Source organism: Labeo rohita, chromosome 16, assembly GCF_022985175.1.
Source record: "Labeo rohita strain BAU-BD-2019 chromosome 16, IGBB_LRoh.1.0, whole genome shotgun sequence".
Classification (NCBI taxonomy): domain Eukaryota; kingdom Metazoa; phylum Chordata; class Actinopteri; order Cypriniformes; family Cyprinidae; genus Labeo; species Labeo rohita.
Window position 1 is genome coordinate 12328421 of NC_066884.1, and position 17449 is coordinate 12345869.

At 32.7% G+C, this 17449-nt stretch overlaps 1 protein-coding gene across 14 annotated transcripts in view; it reads left to right on the forward strand.

Annotated features, from left to right (window-relative positions):
* ptprub (protein tyrosine phosphatase receptor type Ub) overlaps nucleotides 1-17449 on the forward strand; it is a 288224-nt gene that overhangs the window by 180470 nt on the left and 90305 nt on the right. For all 14 annotated transcript variants that reach the window (XM_051132192.1, XM_051132194.1, XM_051132191.1 and 11 more), the window contains exons 6-7: nucleotides 4326-4500; nucleotides 9394-9687. In XM_051132192.1, the coding sequence (XP_050988149.1) occupies nucleotides 4326-4500; nucleotides 9394-9687 (469 nt within the window). The remainder of the gene's footprint in view (nucleotides 1-4325; nucleotides 4501-9393; nucleotides 9688-17449) is intronic.

Genomic DNA, 17449 nt, shown 5'->3' on the forward strand with positions numbered 1-17449 from the left:
TTTGGAAGGAACATTTCCGACTGCCTTCGGAGAGTTGAAGTTTCTGGCATCAAAGGTGGAATTAAATCAAATGAGTGATTATGTCACATCAAGGTCAAGGACAGACGCCTGTGGTTACAAGCTGTCACAGCAACACAAGATTCTGCAATAATCAATGTCCTCAAACCCTCTGAAGTGCTGATTCCTCTCCTAAACTCAGCAGGAGATATATGACTCTATGGCTTCACTTCCGTTTCTTGATGTTTTCTTACTTCTGTCATCATGTATTACTGGCTGCAGCCTAGTTTTGGTCTTTAATCATGGATATTATGCTCTTTAAATATACATATACTACAGAGCATTATATATATTATTTAATTTGGCAACTGTGGTTCATTTCAGTATTAAATTTGGTGACCTATGTATTTTACAAGGTATAACTGCAATTTTTTCCTTAAATTTCTTAAATTTAAATTATTTAATTTTATTGAATTGTATTTATAAATACTGCCATTCAAAGGTTATATATATATATATATATATATATGGCAGCCATGATTCAGTATGAAATTTTACAGTGTCAATTTGCAACTGTCATTAAAAAAAAGGTTTACCTATTTTATTTTATTTTATATTTTATTTATAAACACTGCAATTCAAAGGTTTATGTCTTTGGTGACGTGAACAATGTATAACTGTCATTATTTTATTTTATTTTATTTTATTTTATTTCATTTATAAACACTGCAAAGGTGTGTATATATATATATATATATATATATATATATATGTATATGAATAGTGATGACCTATATATTTAACAATGTATAACTGTCATTAAAAATATTTCTTAAGTTTCATTAATTTAATTTAATTTAATTTACAGTATGAAATATGGTGATCTGTATATTTTACAATATATAACTGTAATTAAATATTTTTTTAATTATTTTATTTTTATTTTATTTATAAACACCGTTTCAAAGGTTTAGGATTTTTTTTTTTTAGTTAATACTTTAGGAATTAATACTTTTATTCAGCAATGAAACATTAAATTGATCCATCTTTGTCTAATAAATGCTGTTCTAATTTTCTATTCATCAAAAAAATCAACAGTTTCCACAGTAATATCCAACAGCACAACTGTTTTCAACATTGATAAAAAAAAGTTGTAAAACACAAAATTAGCGTAATTAAATTTTAAAATATATTCAGAATGAATAGTTAAATTGTAGTAATGTATTTTTTATTTTTTTATTTATTTATTTTAATGTTTTTTTTTTATTTAATAAATGCAGTCTTGGTGAGCATTAAAGATGTCTTTCAAAAATATTAAAACTTATAAATCTTAACCCCAAACTAGTGCATAAATAGTAAAATTGTGTGTATTATTAAAGTAAATAAATAAATAAATGCATGCATACATACATACATACATAAAAATAAGGTGGCTTGATTCCATCATTTAGTGCATTTATACTGTTTTTCCTACTTACGTTACTGTCGTTTTTAACAAGTGTGCCACCTAATACCGGACAAATGCATGGTCAGATGCATCAGCAATGTGTGGCACGCTTCGTACGAGACAGATCGTCCAAAGCTCTCTTATGTTTATGCATGTTTGCCTGTCTGGCAGTTCACTGAATGTGATTGCTAGGTTGAATAAAGACAGAGTGGCTCTCAAAGCCAGATGATTGTACGTTTGGCTTTGTTTTATTCGAACCTCAAATTTGCAGCCATTGCCCACACATTACCCCTGCATTCAGGTCTGGTTTGTGTGGTCTTGAACCACATTGAAAGCCTAAACACTTTAGCAGCCCCATAATAAACAAACACACGTAGTTGTGTAGCAGCCGCAGACCTCCTTCTCAAAGTGCTTTCCGTTAGTACGAGTGCACTCTCGGTGCTCATTTTGTGTCCTTGGTATTCAGAGAGGGGAAAAAGGGAATGCGTTGACATCTTGGATGGGTGCTATTCACACCACTGTCTCGCTTAAATTACCTGAGCCGCAGTGAAAGGTTGCTGTTATCAAGTGTGGTTTTGTGTGAGAGATGTGTCTGCTTCCTTACAAAGCTCCACGTAGCAATTCCTGATACTCGGTGACGTGCCAGACTTTCAAGACTTATTTATTTTTGGTTCGTATTCAGATGAATCACACTTTGTCCAACGTTTATGGCTCGTCTTTTGAAATAAACTGAAGCTATTCACAGTCATTCATCTGAATGAAATAGTGTCATTGCGTACTTACAGTAGTATATGAAATGTTTTAGTCAGATTTTGAATGCAGATATTGCCATTTATAGCAAATACATGAGATGTTCATGCTGCTGTTTTCCTTGGAGTGAAAGTGAAGACTGAACAGTTACTTTAGTATTATTTATATACAGTTATAGCATTTATTAATATTTTAAATTATTGATATCAGTATTTTATTTTATTTTAGTTTAGCTTTTAATTTTTTTTTCTTAATTAGCAAACATTTCCAGTTAACAATAAGAACACTGCTGTCAAGCTCCAAAAAGTCTGAAAAAAATATATACAATTTTTTATTTTATTTTATTTTATTTTTATTTTTTTTATTTTATAATTTAAGCTTTGTTTCAGATAACAAACATTTTTAACAGTTTTAGTTAACAATAACAACATTACTGTCAAGCTCCAAAAATTATTTTAAAATATTTTTAGTTATTATTATTATTATTATTATTATTTAGTTATTATTTGATTTGATTTAATTATTTGTAATTATTTTACATTTATTTTTTTAATTTTAACTTTACTTTGCTTAACAAACATTTTTAACAGTTTTAGTTAACAATAACGACACTGCTGTTAAGCTTTAAAAAATGTAAAAACATTTTTTTTAATATTATATATATAACAACATTGTTGTCAAGCTCCAAAAAATTTAAAAAATATTTTTTAAAATATATGAAAATTTCATTATTTTATTTTATTTTTTTTTTTTAGCTTTATTTTAGTTAACAAACATTTTTAACTAATTTTGTTAACAATAACAACACTGCTGTCAAGCTCCAAAAATTATTTTATTTTATTTTTTTATTTTTTAGTTTTAGCTGTATTTTACTTGACAAACATCTTTTAACAGTTTAACAATAACAACACTGCTGTTGTTAAGCTTCAAAAATAATTTTAAAAATAATTTTTAAAAATATATACAATTTTATTTTATTTTATTTTATTTTATTTTATTTTATTATTTTTTAATTTTATCTTTATTTTAGTTAACAAACATTTAAAGTTTTAATTAACAATAACAATACTGCTGTCCATCTCCAAAAAATATTTTATTTGTTTTTTTTTTTTTTTTTTTTTTTTTTAAATGTACTTTGCTTAACAAATATTTTTAACGGTTTTAGTTAACAAAACAAAGCTGTCAAGCTCCAAAAATTATTTAAAAAATATAAAATTTTATTATTTTATTTTATTTTATTTTTTAATTTTAGCTTTATTTTAGTTAACATTTTTAAGTTTTAGTTAACAATAAGAACACTGCTGTCCTGCTCCAATTAAATTATTAAAACATTATTTTACAAATACAATTATTTTATGAAATATTTTATTTTGTTCTATTTGTTATTTTAGTTTTTTTTCAGTTAACAAACATTTTTAAACAGTTTAAATTAACAATAACAATGCTGTCTAGCTCCAAAAAATGTTACAAAATATTAAAAAATATATATAATAATAATATTTTTATTTATTTATTTATTTATTTTATTTCAGCTTTATTTCAGTTAACAGACATTTTTTAAAAACTGTTGTAGTTAACAATAACAGCACTGCTCTCAAGCTATGATGGTAAATAATCTACGATAGGAAATATCTTCTTTACTGCAGTTTTCGTATCTCATTCATGCAATTTTAAATACATGCTTGTTTAAATTTTGCACATTGTTATCAGTTATGGAGCACACCCAAACTTTTGATTAAATATTAATTGTTAGAGATCAACTACTTAAATGTAGGTCTGTTTCTTACATGCAACTAGAAGACTTAATATATTATAATAACCAGTCATACGGACTGTTTCTATAATGGTTTAATAGTGCTTTTTGCAGCTTGACAGCCTGTCACTTTGATATATATGTGAACATAAAGCACATAATTGATAACGTCATCCTCAAGAAGCAATGTAATTGGGAAAATGCAATTTAGTGTTGTTTTGGCTGAGTATTTGTGTCCTGAGCTTAATGACAAATGGCTGTATCCCTCCAAAAATTCTGTGAGAAAAGTGCATTGCTCATTCAGTGTTTCCATAAGTACTTGGCAGCGTGTAATTGGTGACTAGGCTGTAGGGTTTTCATGTTGTTCTTCTTTTCTAGCGGCACAATGGTGAAGTGTCTTCAGGTGGTTCTGTCAAGCACTTGGGCCGCAACCGCTTCTCAGTGTCCTTTCAACTGGAGGACGTCCAGAAGCCAGAGCAGGACCTCTATCGCTGCGTCACGCAGTCCTCCAGAGGCTCCGGCGTCTCCAACTACGCTGAACTCATTGTCAAAGGTGAAGAGCTTGTTTTCTTTCCTCCTTTTGTCCTCTCTGCCTTTGTTTTACTGCCCATAATGTGCAAGATAATGGGATTCCAGCTAAATCCATGTCACTGTATTCTTTTTTCAGTGTAGCCTTGGGTTCTCACATCTTATACTCTTTTGTCCTGAAATTGTCAGTTTAATAAGAAGGATGTACAGTATGTGTGGACTGTTGTAGTAGCAGACTTGTAGGTATTTAGGGAGGCTTAAAAGGGTCCAATTCTTGATAGTACTAAGCATTATAATAATCATGATGATTCAAGAGATCTTTTAAGCAGCATATTTGACCAAAGCAAACCACCTGTCACTTGTTGAACCATATAACTTGACACCTGCCCATCAGCCCGCAGTGGCAGCTTTTTGTGTCCACCTTTAAACCCTGGTCCGATTGATATCCCCCTAAGCATAAGGAGAAGTCAGGGGTGGCATAAGGATAGGGATGGTTGGAGCCACGTGGGTTATACAGCATCCGTCCTCAAGGCAATACTGAGAGAGGTTATGAGACAGCACCATGCTAATCCTATTGATAGATGTAGCAGCACGGATTACGGAGAGTTTAGAAATACGGCTTTACTGTATTTCACAATGTGACCCAGAAGCACAGCGTTATAAACCTTCAGGCTGTTTTCTTTAAATGCAGTCATAACAAAACCTGATATGAAAAATCACAGGTAATACCCTCAGAGATTCTAAAAGAGAAACTTCTAGCTATTCAATTATTTGTATTCCCTCACACTGTTTATTATTTAACCCTGAAGCCCCTACAGCAAGGCTAAGCACTTTGCTTACTTCTCATCCAAATCAGAGAATAAAATAGTGGAGTCTTTTTAAGTTCATCTTGATCCAGATGTGACCCGAAAGCGGTTTACTTTGGGTTTGCTTTGTTTTTGTTTTTGAACCAGTTGTTAACATGGAAGATGAGCATTATCCCTTTTTTTATTCAATTGTTTAGTTTAATTTTTTTTTTTTTGTTTTAGTTTGTTTTGTTTATTTATTTATTTTTTTTAATTATTTAGTTCATTTTTTTGTTTTGTTTATTTTTATTTAATGTTTGTTTAGTTTAATTTGTTTTTTGTTTTGTTTAATTATTTCATTTTTGTTTTGGTTTTGTTCTGTTTGTTTTTTGTTCTTTGTTTTTGTTTTGTTAAATTTTTTTGTAAAATGTTTTTAGTTTAATTTGTTTTCTTGCTTTGTTTAATTTAATTAAAACAGTTATTTTATTTTATTTTTTTCGTTTTTGTTTTGTTTAGTTTAGTTTTTTTTTTTTCATTAAATTGTGTAGTTTAATTTGTTTTTTGTTTTATTTGTGGGTTTACTTTAATTTTTTTTTTTAACCAGTTGTGAACATGGAAGATGGGAAGATTCCTTTTTTCTTTAAATTGTTTAATTTTTTTTTTGTTTATTTCTTTCTTTTTTTTAACAAAATCTTTTTTTTATTTGAATTTGTTTAGTGTTTTATTAAATTTTTGTTTTGTTTATTTTTTTTTTGTTTTGTTTCGGTTAAATTGTTTAGTTTAATTTGTTTTTTTAATTGTTTAATTATTTCATTTCATTTTTGTTTTGGTTTTGTTTTGTTAGGTTTTTTTGTTCTTTGTTTTATTTTGTTTTTGTTAATTTGTAAAAGTTCAATTCGTTTTTTGTATTGTTTAATTTGTATTTCATTTTTGTTTTTTTATTTTTGTTTATTTTTTAAACAAAAACTCTTTAAAATGTTAATTTGTTTAGTTTTATTTAATTTTTATTTGGTTTTTGTTTTGGTTAAATTGTTTAGTTTAATTTGTTTTTTGTTTTGTTTCATTTTTGTTTCATTTTTTATTTAGGCTTTGTTTTGTTTAATTTTATTTCATTTTTGTTTTGTTTTCATTAAATTGTTTACTTAAATTTGTTTTTCTTTTGTTTAAATGTTACTTTATTTTTGTTTTTGTTTTGTTTGTTTTTAGGTTTTTGTTTAATTTTCGTTAAATTGTTTAATTTAATTCGTTTTTTTGTTGTGTTATTTTTGTTTAGGTTTTGTTTAGTTTTTTATTCTTTGTTTCTGTTTTGTTTTATTTTGTTATTGTTAAAATCTTTAGTTTATTTTTTATTTTCATTTCATTTTAGTTTTTGTTTGTTTTTTGTTTTTGTTAAATTGTTTATTATAATTTTTTGTTTTGTTTTGTTTTTTTTTTTTTTTTTTTTTGTTTTTTTTTTGGACCAGTTGTGAACATGGAAGATGGGCATTATCCCTTTTTTTCCATTAAATTGTTTAGTTTAATTTGTTTTTTTATTATTATTTTTATTTCATTTTTGTTTTTGTGTTGTTCTTTGTTTTTGTTTTCCTTTGCTTTGCTTTTGCAATTCTAATTTTTCTCTCCTAAGAGAAAACAACCTTTGTTGTATAGGTAGCAGTTCCTGGCAGATAACCTTCTAATTTGCATGGTTTTCTTGCAGGTATTCGGATAAGAGCGCATGCTAAATGTCTTAAATGTAACTGTATTCTGGGGTAAAATGGTTAATGTTCTCCAGATCTTGTCATCAAATTCAAAACTCATTTGACAAGCAGTGTTTCTAGGGGACTGACTAATCAAATGTTCGGGAAAATGCTCAATACAAAGCACTTGCTCTTGTGGCACTTGTCACACTGACTCATTACAACTTCATCATTATATTTTTACCAAAGCCGTAGGCATAATTCACTCGGGAACATCGCAATATGAAGCATAACTTATAATGAGACCCGCTCGCATCTATGTCTCCATGTTACAGAGCTTTAAAGCCATTTCAGACTATAGCTGCATTCCCTCTGCAGCATGTTATTGGCATTGCTTCCTGATGGCTTTTACTTCGACAGGAGGTCCTATTTAAAATGCATTACTGCACCTCAGTTAAGCATGGCAGATTGGCCCCTCCAGACGAGTCCGTAAAGCTATAGGCCCACATGCTTTCGCGGCAGCGTTGACGCAAACTCATTACGCTCACCTTAGTTTTCCCTTTCCTTTGCTCTGATCTTCTCCTTGTCTTTTCAAAACTGCCCTCCCACGCTTGCCCCCACTAACGAGAGGCTAATCAGTCCTTTAATTAGCTTGATCAACTCATTTCACAACTCACTGTTCCTCAATGGGCCCATAGATTACATAGCAACAGGACTAATGCAGAGGAGCCAGAGGGCTAATGAGAATTGTTCTCAGTCAGTCAGTAAGGTTCAGATCTGTTTTCGCAGTAACACTGAACTCTACTCTGGCGAAAGACGCTTTCTCAGGGTGAAATTAATCATCTGCCCTAAACAACAGTGGATAGAGGGAGTATGGCAGAGATGTCTCTTCGCATATGGAAGCACAGTCTAAGTTGACTTTATATTATTCTCTGAGTCTTTCTCTGACAGACAAGATGAGCTTTATTATTCCCCGCCATCTCGTATCCCTCCCAGGAGGGGCTCTTTGTGTCCCTAGCTGGATATTTGCCATCTGCAGCTGGCCCTGAGAGGAAGTTTGCAGACACAGCAGACCTGAAGATTAGTCATGGGAAAAGTCAGCGCTGATATCTTTTCATTCATTGGACCCCTCGCTTCCACTCTTCGAAATTGATTTCTTTCACTAATTGTTTGATAACTCAAGACCCTTTGAAGTTCTAATCATTAGTCAGGGTTTATATATATAATATATGTATGTATACACAGTGTTGGGGGTAATGCATTACAAGTAACGCAAGTGACGTAATATTACTTTTTTCAAGTAACTAGTAAAGTAATGCATTACTTTGTAATTGACAAGAAAATATATTTTTCAAATAAGTAACGCTGGTTACTTTTCCCCCCATTTATTGATTAAAAGCTCTCCTTTCCCCATGTTGAGAGAAATCGGGAGTAATATTCCTCAAAATGAATAAAAACAGTGAAATTCAACTCAGAACATGACACAAACCTGCAATAATTAAATATGTTAAATAATACAAATATCCTTTATGCATTTAATACCATTTTATTAACCGATGCCTTTGCTGCCGACCTTCGATGATCCAATTCAGCCATACTAATAAGCAAAAATTACTCAAGATAATCTAACATTTGTTTTCCTTTTTTATTGCTGAAGAGTTGATCTTTTTTCTTCTGCGGTCTACTGTACAGACGTGAGTTTACTTTTCTCAAAGCCTGAGGCTTTTGGTGTGAAAAGGCTTTTACATTTGCCAAAAATATAACTTTTTATATTGAAAACAAGGAATAAAGCCCTGCCCAGATTTAAAAAGTAACACAAAAGTAAAGTAATGCATTACTTTTCATAAAAAGTAACCAAGTAATGTAATTAGTTATTTTTTTAGGGAGTAACTCAATATTGCAATGCATTACTGTTAAAAGTAACTTTCCCCAACACTGTGTATATATATATATATATATATATATATATATATGTGTGTGTGTGTGTGTGTGTGTGTATATACAGTATATAACTTTATACCTTGCAAATCACGTGTGAGATTTTGTGGCTACTGTGTAGCTGCCCGCCAGGTTCCTCGGGTTGGCCAGATATGAAAATCTCTCGCTGAATAGCGTGCCCTTGTATCTGAGGTTCTTCCGCACTCTACAAGCTTGCACATCTGTTGGTTTACTTATAGTTCTCCCCTGAGGACCTGAAAGAACCAGCTATTGGAAGTTTAATGTGCATGGCCAGATTGGTACTTTACCCCTTGAACCTTGTGCTTTTAAGTTTTTAACAATTTTAAACCGCAAATGTTCTTTGACCTCGTATCAACAGTGTCTGGTCAAGATAAGCTTAAAAAACTGGGTAAAAGAGATTGGAAAGATTCAGGTTAGAGTATTTTGCTTGAAAAAGGCTCAAATATGAACACATTTTTTCATTACCTGAATAGACCTATGTTTGTTTTTCTATCACAGTTCCCCCATCTCCCATTGCTCCACCCCAACTGTTGAGAGCGGGCTCAACGTATTTGATCATTCAACTAAACACAAATTCCATATTGGGCGATGGCCCCATCATACGTCGGGAAATCGAATATCGGGCCAGCCAGGCACCTTGGTCGGAGATCCTCGGAGTTAACATGGTTACCTATAAGCTCTGGCACTTGGATCCAGATACAGAGTACCATATCAGCGTGCTGCTCACCCGGCCAGGCGAGGGTGGGACGGGGCCACCCGGACCACCCCTCATCAGCAGAACCAAATGTGCAGGTGAGTGACCAGGGAATCACACTTGCATTACAAAGTCTAAATAATTAAATATTCCTGTCATAATTTGATGTTGGATGAGAAATTGAGTTTATATTGTGAAGTCTTCAGTTGCTCTTCATTTGATCTTGCTGTAAAGCATAAAACAATTGTTTCGTATGATTATGTAACATAAGTGTTCAAAGATTAATTTTAAACATTCTCAAAAAAAAAAAAAAAAAAACTGGTCCCACCCTTAGACCTGTATGTCATCTTATATTTCATATAGTTGACTGTTGACAAATATGATGCAATGCAACGACTCCACAAATGCAGTTATGTCCTCAAATTCAAGATATTGGTGCAAAAATGCCCCTGTATGTGTTTTGTCTCATATTTATTTAAATCACACGGTATCACACGGGCAGCAATAAGACACCAGTGCTGATTTTGGCCACATTTACACATAGCCGGGTATTTAGAGAAACAAATATTTCCTCCCCTCCGTTTTCAATAATAACATTGTGCACACAACATCGTTTTCAAAAAACTTGTCATTTATATCAACCCGCATAAATACGCCGTCGAGCGCCATAATAACTATGCCAAACCTATGGGCGGCAGTATAGGGAAAAGAATAAAGCCATGCAAGCCAATCAAAATCCAAAATAAATAGGGCGCTCACATGACGTTAAGCATTTTCTGGCGCATAATGTGACGTTTGAGAACCTAAAACCCCGTTTCTCCCAGTTGACATGGCAACACATAACCGGCGTTATCAGAAATCTCCACTTTGGCTGGAGTTTTTAGAAATAATCGTTTTCTGTGATAAAAACGGGGTTTTCGTGTAAATGAGAGGCCAAATCGCAGGGAAATATCTGCGTCTTCCCTTCGTGTAAACGGGGCCTTTGTCCCAAACTTTCACGAGCTTAAAGGTGATTTTATACAACAGTTCAGTTAATAAAAAGTTAATATTGTGTTATATTTTTTTGTTATATTTTTGCTCAATTGTGCAGAGAAAATATTACCTTTAAAGCCATAACAGAATTGTTGGGCATCTCAGAGCAAAACAGCAGTGTTTAGTTTCTGAATGAATCCGTGTTTTGAACGAATCGTGTGAATCAATGATTCAAAAGCCCATTCATAAAAAGAGCCGTTTACTTCGTTCCTGAATGAATTAGCCATTTGAACGGATCGAATGAATAAATAAATGACTCATAAAGACATTTACCACCACCTGTCAGATTTAGTTTCTTATTTAGAGTAGAAAAAAAAAAAAAAAATTAATAATAATAATAATAATGAAAACATTATAAAGGGATAGTTCACTAAAAAAAAAAAATTCTGTCATGTACTCACCCACATGTCGTTTCAAACCTTTCTTCTCTGGAACATAAAAGAAGGTACTTTGAAGACTGTTGGTGACAAAGCTGTTTTGGTTACCAATGACTTTCATCGTATTAGATTAATTAATCGAAACATCATGTAATTAATTAGATTAAAAATTGTATTCGACTGACAGCCTTAATATAACTTGTATGACTAACTTGTAAACCCATAAGACCTTCATTCATCTTTGGAACACAAATTAAGATATTTTTGATGAAATCCAAGAGCTTTCTAACCCTGAATAGACAGATATTCAAGGCCCAGAAAGGTAGTAAAGACATCAGTTAAAATAGTCCATGTGACAACGGTGATGTTATGAAGCTACAAGAATAATTTTTGTGCGCAAGGAAAACAAAACGTATGACGAAGACTGACACAGAACAGAAGAAATTGTTAAATAAAGTTGTTATTTTGGACTAGTTTAATAATGTCCTTAACTACCTTTCTGGGCCTTGAACGTGTCAGTTGCATTGCTGTCTATGCAGGTTCAGAAAGCTCTTGGATTTTATCAAAAATATCTTAATTTGTGTAGATGATGCGAAGATGAACGAAGATAAACTACGACATGAGGGTGTGTAATTAATGACAGAATTTTCATCTTTGGTTGAACTATCCCTTTAAACATTTCTTGTCATATTCTACCAAGAGTACAAAAATGTGAAACATCAACCATTAAAAAAAACACCGTTAATGAACAGCAGTGAGTTTGGTCATGGTTTTAATGCTGGTTCATAAAACATATCTGACTCAATTTTTGAAAAAGTGGACGATTAATTGAAATTTCTGAACCGAAACTGCGGGCATCTCTCCTGCGGCGCCTTCTTGTGCCTGTCAAAACAAACAGCGAGGGGTGCGGTAATGCATGGTTCTACCTGCAAATGAGAGTCTCCGCCACGTCCAGCTGTTTCAGAACTGGAAAGGCTGTGATTAGGAAGATTGATCCTGTTTTTATCTGAGTGAAAACGAGAGGGAAAATGCAGGTTGAGGATTCGACCCGGACCCGGTCAACATGGTAATGGTCACTTTACATCACATCCTCTTCCAAACACACATGCTATCACACAAATCACTGCCTGCCTTTTTAAATGACAATTACAATCATTCCTATGTTCCTGAGACACCTACCATTCATCAGCAAGCGTGACGAAGAGAGGCAGCCAGGTGAAAAAGAGGGAGAGCGGGGAGCATGACAACACGGGAGGCTTTAGAATGACATAGCGGGGAGAAAAGACATCTGGAGATAAGACGAGAGAGTCGGAGCGAGAACGGTCCGTCCACGAGTCACTTTTTTGTCTTAAACGGCTTTTGTCTCTAAAAGAAAGGCGGAGAAAATGAGGAGCAGACGTTCACGCTAAATATTTCCCACTGTTTCCATTTCCTCTTCCACATTAAGTCTAGATTGAAATTCTTCTTTAAATGGAGTATTTGCATCATATTCCCAGTGGTGCCTCGCTGCACATGAATATTGGGGCTGTTTAAGCTGCTGTCATATTTGCTGAACTGTTGAAGATGTAATTTTGACTCAATAGAAGCACATCAGTGGGATTGGAAGTAAAATGAGGTTTTCCATACTCGGCTCGTGCTCAAATCTCCTGTGTATTCTGCCGTCAACTGAATAGAAGTCGAAGATATAATTGAGTGCTTGGAGAAGTGTGCTAGTGGGAACGCCATGTTGTGTCAGAGGCTATGAAGTTTTGATTTGTTTGACAGAGCTCGCTCACACGCGTACGCTCCTACGTTCGCTGTGATGACTTATTAATCACGCTTGAAAGGGGGTTAGCGTTTACAGTCATGTGACTCAATATTCAGATTAGCCTCCAGAGAGCTCTGTCACCAAAAAAAAAAAAAAAATTGGCTCAGCTGCTGCTACAGGACGAGATGTCTGTTATGTAGCATCATCTGCAGTAGTTTTTATTCCAAATGTAATCTTTTACTGAATCTGATGGATTTATGGTTTTTTACTGAATGCATTAGCTTCATCTATCAAGGGAGTGACATTTTATTGTTCAGAGGTCTGCTCAAGAGACTTAATGGAGCTCTCAAGTTTGTTTCATTTACGTTCATCCATAATGGACAATCTGTCATCGTTTGCTCACCCTCATGTCATTTCATACCTGAATCACTTATTTTTCCTTCTGTGGAACAAAAAAAGAAGGCAAGGCATTTATTTTGTATTTACTTTACTTTACTTTACTTTACTTTTACTTTTTATTTTATTTAAAAAGTAAGTTGGACCCAATGTTGTTCTTGACTTTTATTATAGGGACAATACAGTTTTATATTCTATAGGGACAACACATTTATATAAAATATATGTTCTTCAATATTTTCAATATTTTTCTTTCTGTGGAACAAAAAAGAAAGAAGTCAAGGTATTTATTTTTATTTTATTTTATTTTATTTTATTTTATTTTATTTTATTCTTTTTTTTTTATTTTACTTTTTAATTTTATTTCATTTCATTTCATTTCATTTCATTTCATTTCATTTTTAGAAAAAGTAAGTTGGACCCAATGTTGTTCTTGACTCTTATTATAGGGACAATACATTTTTAAAATATATGTTCTTCAATATTTTCAATATTTTTCCTTCTGTGGAACAAACAAGAAGGCAAGGCATTTATTTTTTTTATTATTTTATTTTATTTTATTTTTTAAGTTAATTTAAACTAAATTTATTTTACTTTATTTTACTTTTTTATTTTATTTTATTCTGTTATTTTATCTGATTATTTTATTTAACTTTACTTTATTTACTTTAACTTTATTTTGTTATTTTTTTTTACTTTTATATTTAATTGAATTGAATTTTACTTTTATTTTATTTTATTTTATTTTACTTCATTTTATTTTGTTTTTAGAAAAAAATAAGTTGGACCCAATGTTGTTCTTGACTTTTATTATAGGGACAATACATTTTTAAAATATATTTTCTTCATTATTTTCAATATTTTTCCTTTTGTGGAACAAACAAAAAAGGCAAGGCATTTATTTTTTTATTTATTTATTTTTTTTTTATTATTTAATTTTTTTTATTTTACTTTATTTTATATTATTTTTTATTTTATTTTATTATACTTTATTATTTTATTTTACTTTATTTTACTTTATTTTGTTTTATTATATTTTATTTTATTGTTATTATTTTTTTTACTTTATTTTATTAAGTTTTTTTTTTACTTTATTTTATTAAGTTTTTTTTTTTTTTTTTAGAAAAAGTAAGTTGGACCCAATGTTGTTCTTGACTTTTATTGTAGGGCCAATTCATTTTTGAAATATATGTTCTTCAGTATTTTGTCCTTTTTTCATCTTTAGGCAGGGTTGCTTGAAAATTATACAGCACCCCTAAATACTGCAAACCCCCTCTGGTCATATTTTCTCCCAGATTTTTTTTTCGTTTTGGATAGAGAGCAGTATCAGCTCATCTGTCTTCATCCAGCAGGGTGAATCCACCTCCTCCATTACACAGGTGACTGTAATCATCTTCTCTGGCTCCATATGAGCCGCTCAAAATGGCCTCCATCCGGGGATGCCATTACCTCCTGTACGCAGACCTGATGCTGACAATCTTCCCTGTTGATAAATCCCTTTCTGGTATCCAACAAGATCTTATTAGTTTATTTGTTTGTTTGTGTACCTTATGATTTCTCTCTCTTAGCAGCTTATTTTCATTTTTTTTGTTTTACTGCGAGAATGTGAGATACTTCCAGGACCTTGGGTGACTTCTCCTCGAAAAAATGGAGGAAAGTAAAATGAATGATGAGATGACAAGGTAGTTTCTGGCTGCAGCTGAAGATTGCATCCTGGTGCGCGGCTCTAGGTAGTGACCTACATAAAAATGATGAAAGCAGGCACAGTCCTGTAGGCACAGCCAGGGAACTGGTGGACATTTCACCGAACACAGCCAGGTGTGCTTGATGAGGCGTTGTTGTGATTAGGAGCAGGTCTTGATGTGAAGGAATGTTCCTCGGAGGAGAGAGAGATTAGAAAGGGGGGAAAAAGATGGAAGAATGGGACAAACATTGTACTTCTGCCACAGACTGGTTCACAGATGGACCTCCACCTGCTGCTGGGTCTCTTTAGGTGTTCATCAGCATGAGTTATACTCCGGATTGTAATGACTTAAAGGTACAGTGCACCCAGAAAAACAAATTTAATATGCATTTTTATGAGACGGGGCTCTCGAATCAGTACATTATAATGAAAATAATACCTTAAAAATAAAAAAAGCAGGGTTTTGCGTTCACCTAATTTTAAACCGGTAAACCCCTGGAAAGTAGGTGTTCGTGCTGCCTTAAAATTTTAAGTTTAGTCAACATGAGATGTTAAGTTGTACTACATTAAAAATGCGGATATTTAAGTTGAGTAAACTTAAAATTTTAAGGCAGCATAAACACTTACTTTAAGTTGAAACAACTTTTTTTTTGTTGATTTCATTTTATTTTGTTATTTTATCTGACTATTTTATTTAACCTTACTTTATTTACTTTAACTATTTTATTTTATTATTTTATTTTACTTTTATATTTAATTGAATTTAATTATACATTTTTATTTTATTTTATTTTACTTTGTGGATCTATATAGTAGTAACAGTCATGCCAGGACTTGTACCTAGGCTATGTATTTTTTTGTAATGGTGAGGGGGAGTACCGGCACTTTTTTTTTTTTTTTTTTTTCCACTTCAAGCACTGGTAACACATACAATAGAAATCAATAGGGTCCAGTGTTGTTTTGAAACCTTTTGACTTTTGTGTGGACAAAAACAGTTAAAACATTCTCAAAGCATCATCTTTTGTGCTTTGCAGAAGAAAGTCAAAAATGCATATTTTTTAATCATTTACTCACTCACTGTTTGACTTCCTTTCTTGCATGGAAAAAAGGTGATTTTGTTCCTGTACAATAAAAGTAGTGATCAGTGATCAATGTATTAGAAGGATCTGAAGGATCATGTGACCCTGAAGACTAAAAGAATGGTCGCTGAAATTTTAGCTTGCCGTTACTGGAATAAATTCCATTCCAAAACATATTAAAATAGAACGCAGTTATTTTAAATTGATGTAATATTTCAAAATATTTTAAGATTGTGCAAGTGATGCAAATCATTGCTGGTTAAACTGCCTCTTTAATAAATCTCTTTAAAAGAGTAACATATAGCAGCTTATTCTTTCATCATTTATGTTCCCATAATTTAGATTTGAGTCAGATACGAATGCTTGTATGTGCATTTGATTAAACCCACTCCCATCCATCTCAGTATAAACAGTTTTACCCCAAACATCCTAGAATTATGTTTCTCATCCTTTTTCGTTTCACAGACCAACGACCAGATCTTCACGCCCATTAGTTCACTGTATAACCTTAGTTCTCTCCGGACTACCTCGTGTATCAACATTATTTAGAGTAATGGGACAGAAACTGGTCTTGTTTGGACTTCCAGCTGCCCGTGAGGAATTAACATGCCGCCCCAGGCCCCCTGGCTGCTCTCTCTGGGTTCGGTCCCATCTCAAACGGGAGCCAAGGAGTGGGCGCTCGAAGCGCTGCTCTTGGCATCCAGACAAAGCCTTCGAACTAGGTTAAGGGAAGTAGGGTGACACAAAAGGCCCTTTTGAGCTCCTCAAAGAGCACTGTGTAGGCTCTTGGATTGTTTTAAAGACGGCACAAGCCAACAGCATCCCATTAGGTTGCTTTTAACTAACAATCAATAGTTCCATTAAGACGATCAACACTCTATTTTGGTCGTATTTCCTGCGGAGGCAAATGGGACCTTTTGACATTCAATGTGTATTTTAAGAAACAACTATCTTTCATTCATGTCATTTTCAGGTCCACTAAGTGCTTCTCTTGATAAGAAATCCAATCGCGCTGGAAGTTAATCTAAATGTAAATCTACAAATGCAACGAAATGTAAATCTAAATATAGACCTTAAGGAAATGTGTAGAGATGTGGCGAAAGCTCTCTGATGTGTGAGATATTTCAGGATTAACGGAGCTTAATGTTACAAGTGCGTTTCTGCAGCAGAAGTGCTGAATTAGTATTCTGCGATCCATGCGTGTTCTCCTCGGAGGACTTTGAGACGAAATACATTTCCTCTAATTCGCTGTCCTTATGGTCTTGGTGCATTAGCTACCTCACCTTACCTTTAGTAGTAATCCGAATTCGTAAGAGCATGTCTTCCGAGCATCGGTTCGAGAGGAACAATAAAGACCTTGAGCTGTGACCTCATACTTTTCACAGGAAGTGCACACTTCACATCGCCTTTGTTGTCCCTTCCCACTTGGGTCCATTAGTCATCAGGTCCCATTAAAAGAACAAAGAAATACAATACATTATGTGATGATATATTTGACAAAAATGCATTGATTGTCTTAATAATGGACCGTGACAAATGCACTCA